The sequence below is a fragment of the Helianthus annuus genome, chromosome 9 (assembly GCF_002127325.2).
Source record: "Helianthus annuus cultivar XRQ/B chromosome 9, HanXRQr2.0-SUNRISE, whole genome shotgun sequence".
In the NCBI taxonomy this organism is placed as follows: Eukaryota; Viridiplantae; Streptophyta; class Magnoliopsida; order Asterales; family Asteraceae; genus Helianthus; species Helianthus annuus.
Genome location: NC_035441.2, coordinates 183,580,281 through 183,598,215, shown reverse-complemented (window position 1 = coordinate 183,598,215; position 17,935 = coordinate 183,580,281). Strand labels below are relative to the sequence as shown.

The 17,935-nt window shown below is 37.5% G+C and overlaps 1 protein-coding gene across 1 annotated transcript; it reads left to right on the top strand.

The window, feature by feature from the left end:
• Window positions 1–4,443: 4,443 nt before the first annotated feature.
• LOC110912202 (probable receptor-like protein kinase At1g80640) lies at window positions 4,444–8,072 on the top strand. The gene is made up of 10 exons (XM_022156876.2): window positions 4,444–4,804; window positions 5,104–5,277; window positions 5,419–5,666; window positions 5,749–5,881; window positions 6,398–6,461; window positions 6,545–6,641; window positions 6,716–6,815; window positions 6,904–7,022; window positions 7,102–7,191; window positions 7,637–8,072. Exons 1-10 carry the CDS (start codon window positions 4,597–4,599, stop codon window positions 7,757–7,759), a joined length of 1,356 nt encoding a protein of 451 aa, XP_022012568.1. The 5' UTR covers window positions 4,444–4,596; the 3' UTR covers window positions 7,760–8,072.
• Window positions 8,073–17,935: the final 9,863 nt, after the last annotated feature.

Below are 17,935 nucleotides of genomic sequence, written 5' to 3'. Positions count from 1 at the left end.
TCGTTTCCAGAAAAAGTTTATGTCAAAATGTAGAGCAAATTGAATTTATACCGACACGTACATAAAAATACGCACGTAAAAAAGTTAGTTTGTATTAATCAAAGGAAAAGGAGATATAGCGGTAAACTTGAAACAAAGTTTAGTAAAAGAACTTAATAGGTTGAATACGTACGTAAAATCGTGCCAAGTAGCACTAATGTCACACCACTGCCAGCGACCACCAACATCAGAAGAGCTCGTAAAATTAAAATAAAAAAAGTAAAGAATAACACCGAACGAAAAACATACGTAAAGTCGTTGAACCACGCACCCTCGTTGTGGCGTGTTATTGCGAAAAAATTAGACAAAAACGTAAAACGCAGAAAAGAATAACTAATTCGATCTAGTACCCACACGTTGCGACGAACTTGTCAAACAGAGAAAAATACTTTCAAACGGGAAAAAATAGACGAAAAACGTTGAACCGCACACTAAGGATGAACATTTGGTACCGGGTACCGGTACCGAACCGTACCAGGTATATTCGGTACCACTACCGGTACCCACTTTCCCCGTTTTTCGGTACCGGTATTTACGGGTAAAACACCGGTACCATACCGGTATATTCGGTACCGGTACCCGCTTTTCCAGTTTTTTCGGTACCGAACGGGTACCGTGGTCATCCCTACTACACACGCATGTTGCGGCGTATTGACTCGCAAAATTTAGATCGAAATGTAAAATGAAAAACTTGCAAGAGATGAAAAGTATGAGGGACCAAATTGAAAATAAAAAAGTATCGGGGTTAAATTGCAAAAGATAAAAACTTTGGATCAAAAGTAAAAAAATCATTGGGGTTAAAATTCAATATAAAACCTTTTGGTTAAAAGTAAAAAAAATATATTTAAAAAAAAAACTCCTAATACATATATTACAACAACATGAATCAAGAAAGTGTTGCTTATTTATAGTTTGGAAATTAAGTTTTTTTCTTTCAAATTTAGTGATCCTCACTAGTTTTTCAAAGTAGTGTTTGTTTTTACATAGTGAATCTGACGGTTAGTCTATCATCTATGATATGTTATTTTGTGGGTAAATTGAAAACGAATAATATTTAATGAGCATCAAGTAGTTTAAAACAATATAAAACATACAACTTGATCATAAACATAGAATAATCACATATACTATTTCTCATATGACAAGTCTTTGAAAATCTAACGAGACAGTATTCTTAATATATAAGTCACTATATATAACATGATCATTTTTTTGAAGATTAGATTGGATCGAACGGTTCAATAAACTAAGGGTGTTACTAAATACACTTTTAGAATAACCACTATTGACGTAGTAAATTTAGTTCTACTTAATGGACAGTACTGTGATATTGGTACATTTGTAATTTATGTTTGATCTTTTACTAATCCTGAACTGAAACCATAATGTGATAACAAAAACTGGCTGTGGCATGTCTATAAAGTATTAATCTTTATTTTAGTTACTAAAAAGTATATTATAATTCAAAAGTAAAATCATTTATTTATAAAAGCTAAAGGTTACTTGAATGTTGTTATTATTAGGATGAGACTAATAAAGTAATAATTGGTGCAATTAAGATACCGTCAAATCTGGAAGAGCTCTATAATAGCCTTGTACCCCACATACATTGAAAAGTCAGAAGGTTAAATTTGTCATTTAGACCGTGGGATAGGATGGAGCTTGGATTGGTTATTGGTTGACACGTGGAATTGAAGCTCCCTCACCGCCTGGTTACGTGTCCGCGGGGTATGGCGGGGCATGGGTTGGGCTTGGGTTGGGTGCACCGGTGGCATAAATTAAAAAAAAAAAATTACAAAAAATTTATAAAAAATCACACAACATTTATAAAAAAAAACCTACAACTTCATTAAAATTTAAAATTACATAATCCTAAAAATTACACAATTTATAAAAATTACAAAATAAACCTAGAGCGTTAAATAAATTTCAAAAAGGTCGATCTTGTCGAACGTCTTTCGCTCCTTTCCTCGAAACTCTATGTTCGCCACCGCCACCCGGTCCTCGTGGCTCAACTCGCCGCTCGGAACCGCCTCGTAGTAAGCCTTGAAACGGTCGAGCTTGGGCCGTAGCTCGCGCCATTTATGTTGGCACGCGTTGAGGTTGTGGCGGTCGTTACCGACGTTATGTCGGTAGGCCGCGAATGCTTCCACCCAATATTTTGTTTGGCCCGGCGGCCGTCCCTTCATAGCGTCGACGACGCTAGTGACGAGTGCCATTTTTTCTTCATGGGTCCAGGATGCCATAGCGGTGTTGGGTTCGTGGGATGGGGGGGGGGGACCAGTGGGGTAGCGGGTTCAAGAGAAGGGGTAGCCAGTGGGGTTTCTGTTCGTGGGATGGGGGGACCAGTGGGTTGGGGGTTACAAATATATAGAGGTTGTTGGGAGACCAGGGTGGTGGTTTGGTGGTATGGGGGGACCGTTTGAATTTTTAAATTCAAAATTTGAAATGGCCGCCTGACGTGGCGGGGTGAGCAAATGAGATTCTGCCAGCTCGCTTGGCCATACCGCCCCACGCCCAGCTTGAAAGCCAAGCCCCAAGGGGCCACGCACAAACCCAAGCCCACCCGGGGTAATGACTTGGGCGTTTTACCCCAACCCACGCCCCAACCCAAGCCCCATACCCCATGGCCTTACATGCCTTTCCCACATTTCCTATGCATCTTTTAATAAATCTGTCCATTCCGGTAAAAGCTTTGAGTTTTCACCCGATAAAAGCCGCACTCTATTGGCAAAGATAAAATCTTTAAACATCTTAGAAGATAGAAGTCTTGGGTTCAAGTCACGCAGATGAGAATAAAAAGAAATTTGCCATTAAAAAAAACTTGACACTAAAGAGAGGCCTGATGAGTGAAGAGCTATGACGTATATTCGAGTTCGGATAGGGAGTTGGTGGTATTGTTTCCTGTATGTTTTGTGTTGTATTCTAGCCACTGGCTAGTGTTGTTTTAACGAAGCATTGCCTTTCAAAAAAAGAAATTCTTTTAATAACCGCCACATGATTCCTCAATATTGCCCCTCCACCCACCCTACTTTTCGGCAACCTCCTGCCCCTTTTCGTATTCAACCTACATATAATAATTAATAATACAGTATTATTAAAAGTTTTTCGGTCTAAAGTCTCAATTTTTTAGTTAAAAGTTTTTAGGATATGTACAATCACTCTATAAACCGAGTCTTTTGAAGCCTTCAAGGTTTAGTTATTAAAAAATGATTTCTCATATAGAAACAACTGAAAACATATGCTTTATTTGTTATATGTGTCGCATTTTATTTGTGTGTATTTTAACATTATTATATGTTATATGTTATACGAATATACATTAACGATACATTCAGTTCTAAATAAACAAAATAATTAAATTTAAAGTTTATTGAAGCTAGGTATATGATCAACTTCTTACACCAAATAAACCTATATTTTTTTTTTTTTTAAACAAATTATACTTTTTTAATATAACTAGAAAACTTGTTAAGTTACATCAAAACCTATATATTAACTCTAAAAACAGATAAATGGTTTTGTTCGTGTTAATTTAATAATAAAAAAAACATATTGAATGATACCAATAAAAACCAAATGATAACGAACAATTGGTGCTACTCAACACAACAATCATATTAGTTATTTATTTATATTTATATTTATATTTATATACACTACAAAACCAATATGGGGAATAGTGTCACGCTACTAACTGACATCTGGCATTCCCCCAATAGTCTGGGTATATTACGATTTTACTCTAGTTCAAAATTACAAATTTATCTGGCATCGCTTTATAAATTACCGTGTTTTCTTTCTCAGAATAAGTATAAAATTAAACTAATCAACTTTTTTAACAACAAACTAATTTGACCTTAAAATATATTATATATGTATCTTGCAGAGTTTAAACCATTCATATATTGGATAGACGAATATTTAAAATGGTTATATAAAAAAAAGAGGTGATGACCTAAAAGGATATTAGAAAAAAGTTATAGGTAGCGTTTACTTCATAGCTTTGATTCCTAAATTAAAACTAAGGATAGGCGGGGTGTAACCGTCGAATCACAGGTCGACAACTCACAAACCCTATTTAAACCCGTCGGAACTCTCATCCACTGACATTGGTATTCTTGTGAACCTGTCCCCGTGCCGTCTTCCAACCTCAACACGCATCTATGTCTCTCTCTCTCTCTCGTTCTCGTTATCTTTCAACCAGTACTCATCACCAATTCTCTTATCCTACCCGTTTAAAATAACCGAAGGGCCAATGAGAGCGTAATCACGATACTCGTGATATCCATTCATTCCTATCCTTGAACCAAACACTCGGTTATGGGGATAAATAGATAGAATTAGAAAGAGACAAAAAAAATAAAAAAATAAAAATAAAATAAAAATAACACAGGAAAGAGAAGATGGAGATTTAACAAGGAACAGTGGATTTTCTTCTATTCAAACTTAAAAACACATATAATCAACACCAAACACAAGATATCCTCCTCCCTTTCTCCCCCCACAACTGCTTCTTCCTGCCTTCCTGCACATAAACACTCTTGCTACCAACTTATGGCTATAAATCTTCTTTCAAATAACAACTGGATGATAATGATGATGATTCCCATTTGGGTGTTTTCCTGTTTAGCACTAATTTTAGTTCCAATCGACGCTAGCAGAGCATACCCTCCTCTTTCCTCCATTGCTGATCCTGTTCTTCCAACTGAGAAAAAACCTCCATTTTCTCAAATACCCACTGACCGTCAAGCTCATTCTCCAGGTAATGTGAATCTTCTGTACGTATAATTTGTCTATGTGAGCTGTAACTGCCATTAATCTTGTGAAATTCTGTAAAATGTGTAGTTTTTTTAATATCGAGTTAAATGCAGTCTATGTGTTCGGTGAAATGTCTCAACCAAAAGAGCCTTATGTTTTTGACCTTTTGAGGCTGTGTTGGCTTTTGACGTGAATGTTTGTATAAGTTTTGACTCAAAGGGGTTTTGGTTTCAGGTTTGTGATACCACTTTTGCTAAAAAGATCAACTTCTTTAATTTTTTTTTTTTTTTTTTGGTAAAGCAGGGGTGTCAGAAATTAAAGTAATTCAGCATGAGGATTTGAACAAAAAGATTCTTGTTGCCCTCATTATTGCCTCTACTCTCCTTGCTGGAATCTTGCTGTTCTTGTTCTGTTTTTGGATCTTCAAGCAAAAACATTCACAGCCTCTCAACACAAACAAAAACCCAAAAACCCAAGGTATTATTATTATTATTATTATTATTATTATTATTATTATTATTATTATTATTATTATTATTATTATTATTTATTTGCATTACATAACATTGTGACATAAAGACTTGCTATAATTAACTTATTATCTTGATGTGCATATAGATTCTTCAAAAGGGTTGTCATTAGGCCCAATTTTGGATAAATTTACTCCAAGAATTACCGGTAGAAAAGGCTCTGTAACTGATATTGACTATGAGTGGTTAATTTCTGCTACAAACTATTTTCATGAAGATAATATCCTCCGTGTGGAAACATCTGGGAATGTTTACAAAGCTCGGTTTAACGATCATTTCGTTGCGGCTGTAAAAAAACTCCATGGTCCAGAACCAGATGCCCAAAAAGGATTTGAGGTCAAATTTTAATTTGAAAAATAATAATTTTTCTCAATAGATTATATAAAGTTCTAATTAGCTTCATGGGTTTTGTTTGCAGAATGAAGTAGATTGGTTAGGTAAACTCAAGCATCAAAATATTGTAAATCTTTTGGGTTATTGTGTTCATGATGACACAAGGTTTTTGGTCTATGAAATGATGCATCAAGGCTCTTTGGACTCACAATTGCATGGTAATTACTAATTTTTTTAAAGTTAAAAGCCACACTTTGTAAAAGAAGCTTTTGGTAATTTGTAAAGATGGTTGCTTTTTTCTTTTTCTCCACACTTTGCATTCTGCAGTGTCGAGCTGTAGTCAAAGCGCGGCGTTTTAGTCCGGTCAACCAGACAAAGACTGACGGGTGTCTGATGGGTCTGTTGACCGGACCAAAACGCCAAACTTTGGCCGCGTTTTGGTCCTGTCAACCAGACAAAAGATTGACACCCGGTCTGGTTGACAGGACCAAAACGCGGCCAAACCTCGGCGTTTTGGTCCGGTCAACAGACCCGTCAGACACCCGTCAGTCTTTGTCTGGTTGACCGGACCAAAACACCGTGCTTTGCCATAGCTCGACACTGCAGGGTATGCATATAGGACAAAAAACATCTTTTTGGGTTGGCTATCTACACACTTGGTGTGTAGATAGTTTGAGCCTTTTTTAAAGTTAATTTATACTTTTATTTTCATTTGTGTTATTTCATAACATTAGGACCAACTCATGGAACCGCATTAACCTGGCATCGAAGAATGAAAGTCGCACTTGATATTGCTCGGTATAATGTTATTTCCATTTCTTGATCTTGTCTGATTATTGTTTTTTCCGTTTTAAAAAAAGATTATGGCTTTTATTTAACAGAGGATTAGAGTATCTTCATGAACGATGCAACCCGCCTGTGATTCATAGAGATCTTAAGTCATCGAACATTTTGCTAGATTCCAATTTCAATGCTAAAGTAAGATCCTTTATAGTTTAACAAGAATATTTTTTTTGCTTTCGATTTACCAAATTGTATTAAACTTATTTCAGATTTCGAATTTTGCACTTGCTACCACTGAGCTCCATGCGAAGAACAAAGTTAAGCTTTCGGGTACTTCTGGTTATTTGGCTCCGGAATACCTATCCGAAGGTATGCAATAATTCATTTCAAATTATTGAATAATTGCATTTTTTTCGACGTTTTCGTTATTGAGATTTAATGCAGTCAGATTTCGCAGGTAAACTTACCGATAAAAGTGATGTATATGCATTCGGAGTAGTACTTCTTGAGCTTTTAATCGGTAGAAAACCAGTGGAGAAAATGTCACCGTCTTTATTTCAATCTATTGTCACATGGGTGCGCTTTTTATTCGATCGTAACTTAGTTTAAAAAATTTACATATACAAGTTTTTAAAAATGCTCTTTTTATAAACAGGCAATGCCGCAGCTAACAGACCGGTCAAAGCTTCCAAACATCGTTGACCCTGTGATTAGAGATACAATGGACCTGAAGCACTTGTATCAAGTTAGTACAATACTCTTATAAAACTTTGTTATTTTATATTTAATCTATTTTTCCATTTAATATGTTATATTAACGAAAATAGTATAAATTGATATAAGAGTTAATTACTGTTTTTGTCCCTGTGGTTTGTCAAAAATCACTATTTTAGTCCACTAGTTTAAAAATTGCGATTTCAGTCCCTGTGGTTTCACTTTCGTAACCATTTCAGTCCCTGTGGTTTCACTTTCATAACCATTTCAATCCATTTATTCTGCAAGTACAGGGACTGAGGTTACGAGGTGGACTGAAATGGTTACGAAAGTGAAACCATGGGGACTGAAATCGCAATTTTTAAACTAATGGACTGAAATAGTGATTTTTGACAAACCAAAGGGACGAAAACAGTAATTAACTCTTGATATAAAATTTAATAAATCGTCGATTAAATAATACACTTTTACTGTAGGTTGCTGCTGTAGCCGTACTTTGCGTGCAACCCGAACCAAGTTACAGACCGTTGATTACAGACGTACTACACTCATTCATTCCACTCGTACCCATTGATCTTGGAGGGTCATTAAGAGCTTAAGAATCTTCAAAACAAGGTCTTCTCGATTCGTGTTTTGTGGCTGTAACGTGTGCTTGTATGGTTGTACTTTTGGAACCGCGTACATAATCTGAATCTAGGGTGGGAGGAGACTGTTTATGAGGAGGGTTCATAATTATTTTGGAACAGGAGGTACGATGTACATGAGTTCAACATTTAATGTATAAAGAAGAGAGTACATGGGTTCTTTGTGTTCTTTCTATTATGAATGGGCCAGCAAAACATCCTCATTCTGTGAATTTGCATTAGTTTGGTTGTTGGATTGATGGGTTGAAAGCTACATGTTATCATGTTAGATTTGGTATCACATGATTTGATTCGAAAATTTTGTCGCCAAATTTAGTGTGCGAAATTGTACATCGTGCATCTGTGGTTAGATCTTGTGTTCGGGTTGCTTTCGGACATTGAGACAAATGTGTTGAGGTTGAGACTTGAAAGCAACTACAAGAATTTAGTATTAACTATAAACCAACTGAGCTAGAGAACCAGACTCAGTGGTTGATAATGGTTAAATGGGCTAGGAGCCCAGCTCATCAATTTACAGGATGAAATGATTGTTAAAAGTAACGTATTTGATGTGACGACATTAATTAGAGCAAAAGGAGACTGGACCCTTGGACAAAGAGTGGAACAACGAAGGCGTTGATTTGAAAGGTGTGAATTATTCGCTAATGTCGGGAGGTCTAGCATACGTTGTCTTAATCGGGTCCGCGCTAGAGAGCCCCCTCGCACAATAGATCCCCAATTTAAACCCCTCAATGAAAAACCCTTATCAGTTATCACCCAGACTCGAACTTGAGAGTTGAGACCTAGAGGGGAAAACTCATCCGGGTCCACCATAGGTGAAACTTAAATACCCGTGTCCACCACTTGAGCAGTAGTGATGGTTATGAGAATATGAACCAATCTTGTAAAAACAAATAACCACAAATTACTTAATTTTTTTATATGTACAAAATATTTATAAATAAACATACTACCCTACATACACATTTGTATGTAAGAAAATAAAAACATTAAGATAATGAAATAAACATCAAGTTGTACGCCTTTTTTACATTTTCAACTAAACATCATGGTTAAGTAGATGGAAAAAAAAATTCAAAAAATAAAAAATCTTCTTTCACTTTTCATGTTTAATATATTAAGACCTATTTGTATTGAATACACTATATCTAACATACTAATTTCTATACCCCAGACTCACTTATTTTGGTAGACTCTGAATGGTCATTAAGAGGCTACCTCTTAATGAAACAATTAAGAATTTTACCAATGACAAAGTAGAAGAATGTGACATGTGATGATTTACCATTTAGAGGTTATCTCTTAACCATTCAGACTTGAGGTCACCTCTTATTCATTCAAAGGTTTTAAACCATTAAGAGGTAGCATTTGAATGGTCATTAAGAGATTACCAAACAGTGTAGAACTTTTATCTTACTTTAAATGTATTGCTTTAGATGATTATATTTTTTTTGAATGGCTAATTTTTTTCCCTTAAATACTTATATCTCCAAAGGATTGAACCTTGGTTTCCCTACAAGAGATAATTACTCTTGACCGCTAAACTATAGCCTTTTCACTTTAGATGATTATATGGGGCTTCACTAGGTATATATTGCAAGTCATCAATAAAATCATACTTTCTCCACCATATAATTTAAACTAAGGATGTGTGGAGAGATTCAGTAACATCTAATAAATGCAGTGGAGTGAATTTAGTAACCGAGAAAAGTAATAAGGTACAAAAATATGATATACATGATATAAATTTGAATCAATTGGTAGGGTCATAAAGTTTATATTTTTGTAAAATGCTTAGTCCTTGATAATTTTTGTTGTGTATGGATATTTAATCTCATCAAATCATCAATATAGGCTAAAAAACATGTCATATTTTACAACACCGACTAAGAGATTGAGAAGGAAATGACAACACAATACATCTGTTGGTATTTAAGGGCAATTTATTTTTTTGACAAAATGACAGTGTACGTCCTTTAGGTTTAACTAAAAGTACAATGCACGTCTTTAATGTTTAAAATTTACACTGCAAATCCTTTAACTTTATTTTCGTTGCATTGCAAGTCCTTTATGGTAAACGGTGTTAATTTTAACCGTTAAATCCCCCATGTTAATTTTAACCGTTAAATCCCCCATGTGCCTCCGACGTGAGGGGTAGATCTGTCCTTTCCCTACCCCAGCTATCAAAGGAGAAACAAACCCTAATCTCTTTCACTTTTCACAAACACGGACACCCGTACACACACACTCACCCTCTGTCATCTCTCCCGTGTCCGGCAACCGGAGCCGCACTCCGGCGAGCTCCGGCGCCTCGTTTTGCCGGCGACGAACACCCACAACACCCCTAACTCCTCCTCCCTCGTTTTTCCGGCACCCAAAAACCAACCAGCCGCACCCCCTTCAACTCTCCCTCTCGTCTTCCAGATCCGGCCACCAGATCGGTGACCTCCGACGCCGTTTTGGTCCGATAAACACCCCCTCTTCTCTTTGTATACCCTCTTACCCCCTGTTTTTCCGATGACGGCGGCGATGGTTATTTTCCGGCAATAGACTTCTCCGGTGTCGTTCGGATTAGCTTTTTCTGGTGAGCTCTTTAATATTGCATTTCTTGCTTTTATTCTTTTCTTTTCTTTCTTTTCCGATGACTGATGATGATAATTGACGATGATGATGATGTTGACCGTGGCTTCGACGGCCCGAGCGACGCCTGCGACATCAGCTGAGGTGGTGTTTATTTTGGTCTCCGGTGCGGGTTAAAAATTAGTCGACAGCAGATTGAGTTCGTTACGGGTTCGGTCATGATTCGAGTTCGGGTTTGGTGCAACTCGGTCAGATTTAAGTGCGGGTCAGAGGAAAGGGATGAAGAGAAATGTTGAATGTTTTTGGTAACTGGGGTTTTAAAGGAGGAAAATGAAGGGAAATGACAGATCTACCCCTCACGTGGGAGGCACATGGGGGATTTAACGGTTAAAATTAACACCGTTTACCATAAAGGACTTGCAATGCAACGAAAATAAAGTTAAAGGATTTGCAGTGCAACTTTTAAACGTTAAGGACGTGCACTGTACTTTTAGTTAAACCTAAAGGACGTGCACTGTCATTTTGTCTATTTTTTTTGACAATGAGCATCTCTAAACATGCTCATTTTTGCACATACAGAGATAGAGATAGACACTAATTTACTCTGGATTTTATAGCGACGACGATGATCCAAATATACTGTATTTCATTAGAATAACAAGACAGACAGATGTTCATGGTTGGTTCTAATGCGAAAAGAGCAAAGACGAAGGTACTGGTGGACAACCTTTATCCTAATATTGCACTTTGTCGTTGTGGAGATAACACTCCAATATAACTAACATTTCCCACCTTTCGAATGGGCTCTATCTTCGTCAACATTATGTTGAAAGCGTTAATGTTTGCAAGTCATCAAGAATACAACCATATGCCTCTATACCAGTGCATACCATGACGTTGGCTGTCCTATACGAGCATATATCTACAAATCGTACACCCCTGTAATGTCGTATAACATCAAATCAATAGGGTGTTGATCAGTAATGTCGGTGGTGTGCATATAGTCTACCTATGGAAGGGAACAAATCATGGCAGGATACCCAAAGTATTGGGAGAGTTGATGACTTGATGATAGTCTGATACTTATGTTGTGCCACGTGGCACCATTCCGTTGAGAATTTGCTACCTTTAACGCGAGTTTTGTTTTCCTATCCATCCATAGGAACAAACCATGGGTACGGGGTCGAAACGGGGCATTAAAGGTGAAGGAAAACTAAACTTTGTGTTTGCAAATATAACAAAATAAATACAAAATATTAAAAAAAATCTTTACTATATAAATAATTAACCTTGCATTAGTAGGAGATTCACACAAACACTACATCACAATCAAGGTATGAAATGCACATAAAAACAAGCCTTTTTTACAAGTAAAATCACACTCTCATTTAATGAATTCATCATATCAATAGCATCGATTGATGCAGTAACAATCGCAGATTCCTCCTAAATCAGCAGTCCACAAGACTCCACAATAGCCAGTTCGGCATTAACATGATCGACCTTCCTAGAAAAGAGAATAAGAATATAATAAAACCAAGTCTGTAATTTCAAATCAGTGAGCTTAAAGATTATTTGCAATATGATCATGTTAACATATAATCATTATAAACATTAGGAGTGTTAAATGCTCGTGTGGTGACGGGTCCAACTCGACTCAAACCCAAACACGACCTGAACCCGAAAATCTTACAGGAAAGAGTGCAGAAAACTTTGTTGCCTCATATATATTCGCTCACGTTATACAATAACCAGATCATGTTTAGTTAGGTGACTTGAATCCAAAAATGAGTAGTTTAGTACTTCACATTTTTAAGGTTAGTAGCTGACTAGCTTCTATTGTAGTAGAAACAAAAGTCAACTCAGTGTTGTATATACTTGTCTTTCAAGAAAGTAACATGTTGACTTCCTGGCTAATAATAGAATTTGCGATAATATGCATCCAATGGGTAATTTATAACCACATAAAACCGTAAAATAATTGTGGGTATACCATGAACCCGTTAAGTAGCGAGTAACAAACACATGATTTTATAACCGTATACGAAAGTGAAGATTAATATAATCAATTTTCTAGCTTACAAATATCAAATACAATGATATTTGTAACCCTTGAAAGAATTTAAAGACAAAACCGAAACAAAGAAACAATTCCGGAGGACTTTCGGGTTTGCCTTCCAAAAAAAGTTCGGACTTCAGGTTGCAGTTGGTTTTGCATTTCGAACATGGGCTAATCGAGCCCAATAAGATGTTGGTATGGGCTTGAAAACCTGGCTTAAGTGTTGAAAACATATTTTAAGAAAGGTAAATATCATATAATATTTTAAATTTGAGAACATGTAATTCGAAATTGGGTCTGGAGACAAAGAACGACGATGGGGCTGGGGCTGGGCCTGGGCCTGGATGTTTTCAGTGGTAGGATGAAAGACCGGCAGATGCCGGTAATGAAAACCTAGAAAACGTGTACTGTTCTTAAGAGGCTTCATCAATTGTTATTATATAAAATGTTGTATAATATCATTTGAGTGTACTTTTAGTGCATTGAATAAATCAAGGGCGTACCCAAGTGTAGTCTTGTGTGAGCGGGTGTTCCTTTTATTTTTATTTTTTTTTTGTATTTTATAGGTAAAAATTACGATCACACCCTTTAAAAGTTTGGTTGAACCACTCGTTTGCATTCCAAAAAAATAATACATGGGTCAACTATTTCAATACATATTAAAAAGTTAAATCCTAATTTGAAGTGATATGCTTTAAAAACACTTTATCAATACCAAAGAATGTTTCAGGTTTTAGATTGCTATAAATGTATTTTTAATTTATTAAATATCATAAATCATTTTTCAGACAGTCATATTATTATCGAAAATAATATTATTAGACCATGTGTAGTGGTAACTTGTTATAATGCCCCCACCATGGGGCATTATCCGACACGTGGCAACCCAGTCAGCATGGGGCATTATAGCATAAAGTGGTGTAGTGGGGATAATGCCCCTTTCAATCCTTAAAAAAAAAAAAAAAAAAAAAAAAAAACAAAGTGATTTCTCATTGGTGGGTCAACTCAAGTCATACCTCTAACAAGTGCAAAATGGCGTTATAATTATAATGCCCAAGCAAATTTTTTTCCCCCATAATGCCCCATAATGCCCTATGTAATGGAAGAGTGGGCGTTTTTTTTTGTTATAATGCCCCCATAATGCCCCATAATGCCCCACTACACATGGTCTTAGATAACTTTTGATCACAATCTGTTTCAAATCATGAAGACCACAACCCACCCAACTCGGTCCGTTATAACTCATTACCCAACTTGTCGATCCTGCACACTTTACCACCTTATACGAATTATCTTTTGGAAGTCGCCTACTTGATTTGTGGTGTCGACAAACTGAGCCCACCTTGCCAAAAAGTGTATGGACCCCATATACGAATTCTAGAATGCACAACTTCAATCTCACTTTCGTTTACATGTTGAGCCCAAAAACACACCTTTGTCAGATTTCTTAGTGACTGGTAGTGACTCGTCGGTCGATGCGGCTAGGTCAATACTAGGCAAGTCTGCTTCTAGAAGTCGATCCTTTGGTTCCTGTCAATTGATAAAAAACCAGTGTTGCTCGACTGTATCAATAATAAGTTCTCACTCAAGTTCCCCACAAATGTGAGGCACCCAATTTTCTTGATTATATATTGAAGATACATATCCGAGGCCGGATATTACCCACCAAGGACGAGCGTCCAAACATGTCCGCTTCGTACCCAAATAAAAATGACAGCTCTGTCCTCCACATAACTCCTGAGACGAACCACCATTCAAGTGCGTCTGGCCGAATGACGTCATCCCAGTTGACCACTATAAATACCTCACCAAAGTACAACGCCAAGTACGATTTTCTGAACCTCCATCCTTACTTTCTCTCTCTATTTTCTCTCTCTATACAAATACTTATCCTCACGCCGGAGGGTGGTCGCAGAGAGGCTCTCCCATCTCTGCGGCGAGCCTAACGGTTTTCTGTTTTGCAGGAACCTTTACCTAGCTTTTTACAAGACCCAAAACCTTCGATTACAGGCTCCGGCCTCAACTCGACTTTTTTGGTTCTTCAATTGGCGCCATCCGTGGGACAGCGGAAGTGCCACGGAGATCATGTATCAACAGTGCTTCCAACAGCTAGCTCCGCAAACCAAAGCGAAATTGATACGAGTCTCAATGCCATTAGTAAGTTTCTCCGGAGAAGTAGTACAGCCCGTCGGGCAAATCACATTACCAACAACGATGGGAGAAGGAAACATGGTACGAACCGTTAATTTGACATACCTGGTAGTAGAAGCAAGATCCGTTCACAACGTCATACTTGGGAGGCCAGGCATGTGCGCTTTCGGCATCATCTGTTCTACCATCCACGGCTCATTAAAATTCCCCACCGAAACAGGGATAGCAACTTTGCACTCCGAATCAACAATCTGCATAGCAGAAGTACGACAAAGTAGCGGTAATGATCAACCTCCGAACCTCCTTACGGAAGACTGGGCTATACACCCGCATTTTCCGGAGCAAAAAATTGCAGTCGGGGCCCAACTCCCCGAACGAATCAAAAAGAAACTATGGAAGCTTTTGTCTAATTCACTTGACGTATTTGCATGGCAAACCTCTGACATGGTCGGAGTTCCCCGATGTTTGGCCGAGCACAAACTAAAAGTGTCGCATTCAGTAAAGCCAGTGGCTCAAAGAAAAAGAAACATGGCCCCAGCCCGTAACAAGGCCATCTCCGAGGACGTACGGAAGCTACTAAGTGCCGGAATTATCAGGGAGGTGCGGTACCAAACATGGGTCTCCAATCCGGTAATGGTAACAAAGAAAGACAAAACATGGAGGATGTGCGTTGATTTCTCTGACCTAAACAATGCATGTCCGAAAGATTGCTACCCTTTACCGGAGATTGACCTGAAGATCGATTCTCTTTCCAGCTTCTGTTTAAAATGCTTCCTGGACGCAAACAAAGGTTATCACCAGATCCAGATGGCTTTGGAGGATGAAGACAAGACGGCGTTCGTAATCAGTGAGGGGCTCTTCTGCTATACCAAAATGCCGTTTGGACTGAAGAATGCCGGAGCAACATACCAGAGGCTGATGGATAAAGCGTTCAAAGACCAGATCGGAAGAAATCTGGAAATCTATGTGGATGACTTGGTCATAAAAAGTCAGGCCGAAGATAACATGATCGATGACATACTCGAAACCTTCACCAGGCTTCGGAGTATCAATCTCAAACTTAATCCCAAAAAATGTTCTTTTCGGTTTAGAAGAAGGGAAGTTCCTAGGGCTATGGATAACGCGGTCCGGCATACAAGCACATCCTGATAAAATCAGAGCAGTAATCTCCACTCATTCATTCCACTCGTACTATATAAATAATTAACCTTGCATTAGTAGGAGATTCACACAAACACTACATCACAATCAAGGTATGAAATGCACATAAAAAGACGCCTTTTTGACAAGTAAAATCACACTCTCATTTAATGAATTCATCATATCAATAGCATCGATAGATGCAGTAACAATCGCAGATTCCTCCTAAATCAGCAGCCCACAAGACTCCACAATAGCCAGTTCGGCAATAACATGATCGACCTTCCTAGAAAAGAGAATAAGAATACAATAAAACCAAGTCTGTAATTTCAAATCAGTGAGCTTAAAGATTATTTGCAATCTGATCATGTTAACATATATAATTATCATAAACAGTAGGAGTGTTAAATGCTCGTGTGGTTGACGGGTCCAACTCGACTCAAACCCAAACACGACCCGAACCCGAAAATCTTACAGGAGAGAGAGCAGAAAACTTTGTTGCCTCATATGTATCCGGTCACGTTATACAATAACCAGATCATGTTTAGTCAGGTGACTTGAATCCAAAAATGAGTAGTTTAGTACTTCACATTTTTGAGGTTAGTAGCTGACTAGCTTCTATTGTGGTAGAAACAAAAGTCAACTCAGTGTTGTATATACTTGTCTTTCAAGAAAGTAACATGTTGACTTCGTGACTAATAATAGAATTTGCGATCATATGCATCCAATGGGTAATTTATAACCACATAAAACCGTAAAATAATTGTGGGTATACCATGAACCCGTTAAGTAGCGAGTAACAAATACATGATTTATAACCGTATACGTAAGTGAAGATTAATATAATCAATTTTCTAGCTAACAAATATCAAATACAACTAGTTTAATACCCGTCCGGTGGACGGGTTACGCTAACAGCGTAACAAACAAAGATATATATATTGAGGGTGTTTGTGATTGCTTCTCCTTTTCTTCAAGGTTATATGCAGGGATGTTGGAATATTTTCAGATGATAACGGGATTAGACGTTTGTCACTTAGTGATGTTCCTTTTTATGTAACCTTTTACCGTTGATTCGGTTATTTGTTTTACTAAATAAAGTGTAACAGCTAACCAAAAGATCTGATAATTTTGATGATGTTTCTTTTAACACAATACCTTGCGTAAATTCTATTGATTGATCATTGATATTTTTCTTATTAAAACATTATTTCAAGTTGTTTACTCTTATCTTCTTCATATGACAAATATTTTGACTGTGAGGCTAGGGGATTATATGACAAGTTGAAGAATCAGAAAAACATATAAAGGTTACATATGTATATTCTTTGGATTATAAGCTTTATTCTAAAGCATGCACAAAGGCAGACATGAAGGAGCTATACAAAAGCTATACTGCTGTAGAACCATATGGACAGATAAAACTATACCCTATAAAAGGTACTTTCTAGAAGCTTCTAGGCGTCCCCGGGTCATTACAAGCTGATCAAGATGCAACGAAATTAACCTATGGTCTCGTATTCAAACCTTTTCCCTTGTACGGATGACAAAATGAAAAGTGGAGGGAGCAATCTTAACCCAAAGCCTTTCAAGTGGGTCAATTTGGGTTGCTTTTAAAGTTATATGGGTTGATTTGGGTAAGATATTTTAACTAAATGGGTCATAATGGGTCACTTGAAATTCCATCTTGTTATTTCCGGGTCAAAGCGGGTCGATAACATTAAAGAAATGGGTCGATGTGGGTTAGTGTCTTAAAGAAACAGGGCAGGTTTCGGATCGGAATGGGTTTCTAGCCGGCACAAGTATCCGCACGAGACGAGTTTCAGCACGACGCAGGTTTTGGATCGGAACGGGGTCGGTTTGGGACGGGTTTCGGGCCGACACCGGTTTTTGCACGGGACGTGTTTCGAGCCGACACGGGTTTTGGGCTGACACGAGTTTTCGCACGAGACGAGTTTTGGGTTGGGACGAGTTTCGTACCGTTTCGACGCGAACCGTTTCTACCTGTACCGAATATGCTATGCAAGCTTCTGTTATTTAGAAAATTGTTTTCATCGATTCATACTTTTATATTTTGTAACAATGAATATTTTTGTATCTCATATAAGGAGCATTAGGTTATCTACCCGTGTATCACATGGGTTGAAAAAAGGAAAACTCTCATAAATGAAATTACATGTAACATACCAAAACAATTATAG

Bases quoted from the DNA above. Each gene is read 5' to 3' on its own strand.
- LOC110912202 (XM_022156876.2), top strand. From the start codon at position 4,597: ATGGCTATAAATCTTCTTTCAAATAACAACTGGATGATAATGATGATG. The intron at 5,667-5,748 runs GTCAAATTTTAA...TTTTGTTTGCAG, and splicing joins ATGCCCAAAAAGGATTTGAG to AATGAAGTAGATTGGTTAGG. The intron at 5,882-6,397 runs GTAATTACTAAT...TCATAACATTAG, and splicing joins TTTGGACTCACAATTGCATG to GACCAACTCATGGAACCGCA.